Below are 2,500 nucleotides of genomic sequence, written 5' to 3'. Positions count from 1 at the left end.
GCTGTTTCTTGCAGTTTGAAAAAATCTCATATAACCTCTCTCATCCACTCTTGTATTGCTTTTGTTGTTGTTTGTTATCAGTTTAGAATCATTAGATTACCATCCTCGGTACTCAATAACTCCTCCAATATTACTAAAGCAAATTAGTTAATTCATCACCTTTGGCTCCCAGAATGTGGAAGCACTCCGTCGGTTACGATGACGAGGGTTCCGGTTGATCCGAATCAATGGAACAGCCTGCTCGTGAAATTAACGTGTAAGTGGCTGAGCACTCCACTGACACATGTACCCTTAACGTAGTTCTCGGGGATATTCAGCGTGACACAGAGTGACAAGGCCGGCCCTTTGAAATACAGGTACAACAGAAACAGGAAGTAAGAGAAAGTTGTGGTGAAAGAGTACAGCAGGGATCGCCACCACCCCCTGCCGGAGCCTTGTGGAGCTTTTAGGTGTTTTCGCTCAATAAACACTCACAACGCCCGGTCTGGGAATCGAAACCGCGATCCTATGACCGCGAGTCCGCTGCCCTAACCACTGGGCCATTGCACCTCCACTGCTCCCAGAATACTGTTGTATTGAATTTAAAACTCTTCTGAATGACAGCCAAACTGGTTGAGATACATTCAGGAAAGAGAAAATTTTTACAGCTATCTAAAGCACAGAAAGTCTGTCTCTGTGCTTCTATTATGATAAACTTTCCTTCTTATGAAGTCTTTGTCAACTACAGAATTAGAACACAAAACTGTTTGCAAAAGTAAGTCATCAATTATAAAGTGTTCCTATTGCATACTGCAATTAAATGCTCCTCTACCCACCTGCCTCTCTATTTGTCTCTGTCTGTTTATCTGTCTGTCTCTGTCACTGTTTGCCTGTCTGTCTGTCTCTCAACTCAAAGATTCCATGAATAGGAATCCAATTGTTTGAACAACAAGATGCTTATCCTTGAGACTGGTGGAGAATTCACAAAAGCAAGATTACTATTAACAGCAAAGAGTTACTCTCAACAAGCAAAGTTCTGATTGCATGAAGCATATGCATAAGCATGATGTTGCATGGTAGTGAGACGTCGGTATTGGACTGTACCACAATGAATGAATACTGAAGTGTTTTCTGGTTGCTTTCTCTAAAATGGTCTGACGCTTACACTTTTGATAATTCTGAGGAGAAATTAGAGTTGCTGTATGCATACATTTTTTTTTCAATAACAACATAAATAAAAAGAAAAACAGTTATAAGTTTATTACTCATAGGAATTTGAAGAAACTTATAAAGTCTTCAATTTCATGTTTGATTTTAGGAAAAGCTGTGAGTTCTTTTTTCACTCTGTAGCAAAAACTGGCAGTGAGATGGAGTGAACCTCTTGAGAATTGTCTTTTCAATTAGTGACAAGATACAGTGTGGCCCATTAATGGTTTGGTTGGTTTTCTGTCAACTAAAACAGAATCAGGAATCAAAACCAAATTGCAAACCCAGTTCTTTGAAAGATTATGTTATTTTTTGTTTATTTATTTATTTATATATCTTGCACATGACTATTATCAATTCCTGGAATATTCTTTCATCTCTTACAACTCCCCCCTTGAATGACTCGACCCTTATTAATTCTATAATTAATTTTATATTTCTGAATTGTTTTGCTTAAAGCTTAAAAATTTTTTTTTTCTTCTTTCAGAGACATTTCTGCGTATTTGCCATCAATTTTCCTTCTCAAGATGCTTTAAATACCATCTATTGTAGCATTCTTAGCCAACATTTGATTTTCAATAACTTTGCTCCTCAAGTACAGAAATTCGCACCAAATATAATTACAGCTGCACTCACTCTCCACCAAAGAGTCTCCTCCAACTTTTTGCCCACAGCCATCAAATTCCATTATGTTTTCAATCTCAGAGATTTGTCCAATATCTTCCAGGTAAAAATTTTAATTATTAAATTTTCTGTGCATCACCTTGACCTGTGTAATGATTTATATATGCTTCTTATTGATTTCTATTCCTTTGGATTAACTCAAACTTGTTCTCATTCAGTTGCATATTATGTTTCTGTGCCCATTGGATAACAGCAACTAGGTCCGATTGAAGATTTGTCTGGTCTCCAATCCTGTCAACAACCTTCAGAAGCTTAGAGTCATCTGCAAAAATATTTATATTACTGTATACTCTACACTCTCGGAGTGGTTGGCGTTAGGAAGGGCATCCAGCTGTAGAAACACTGCCAGATCTGACTGGCCTGGTGCAGCCTTCGGGCTTGCCAGACCCCAGTTGAACCGTCCAACCCATGCTAGCATGGAAAGCGGACGTTAAACGATGATGATGATGATGATGATGATGTATTTAACAACCCTGATAATGTCATTTATGTAGATAAGGAACAGGAGTGGGCCTAACACGGTGCCTTGTGGGACACCACTGATGACTTTTTCTGTGCTTGATTGAACACCATTGATCACCACATGTTGCATTCTGTTCACCAGAAAGGATTTAAACCACTTTAGAAGCTT

General features: G+C 38.5%; 1 protein-coding gene across 1 annotated transcript in view; it reads left to right on the top strand.

Annotated features, from left to right (window-relative positions):
- LOC115212689 (dynein beta chain, ciliary-like) overlaps window positions 1–2,500 on the top strand; it is a 168,850-nt gene that overhangs the window by 108,183 nt on the left and 58,167 nt on the right. Inside the window, exon 38 of the mRNA XM_029781368.2 lies at window positions 1,673–1,912. Within this exon, the coding sequence (XP_029637228.1) occupies window positions 1,673–1,912 (240 nt within the window). The remainder of the gene's footprint in view (window positions 1–1,672; window positions 1,913–2,500) is intronic.

Source organism: Octopus sinensis, linkage group LG1 (assembly GCF_006345805.1).
Source record: "Octopus sinensis linkage group LG1, ASM634580v1, whole genome shotgun sequence".
Lineage (NCBI taxonomy): Eukaryota > Metazoa > Mollusca > Cephalopoda > Octopoda > Octopodidae > Octopus > Octopus sinensis.
The sequence above is the reverse complement of the archived record's forward strand: the minus strand, read 5'-3'. Positions and strand labels throughout refer to the sequence as shown.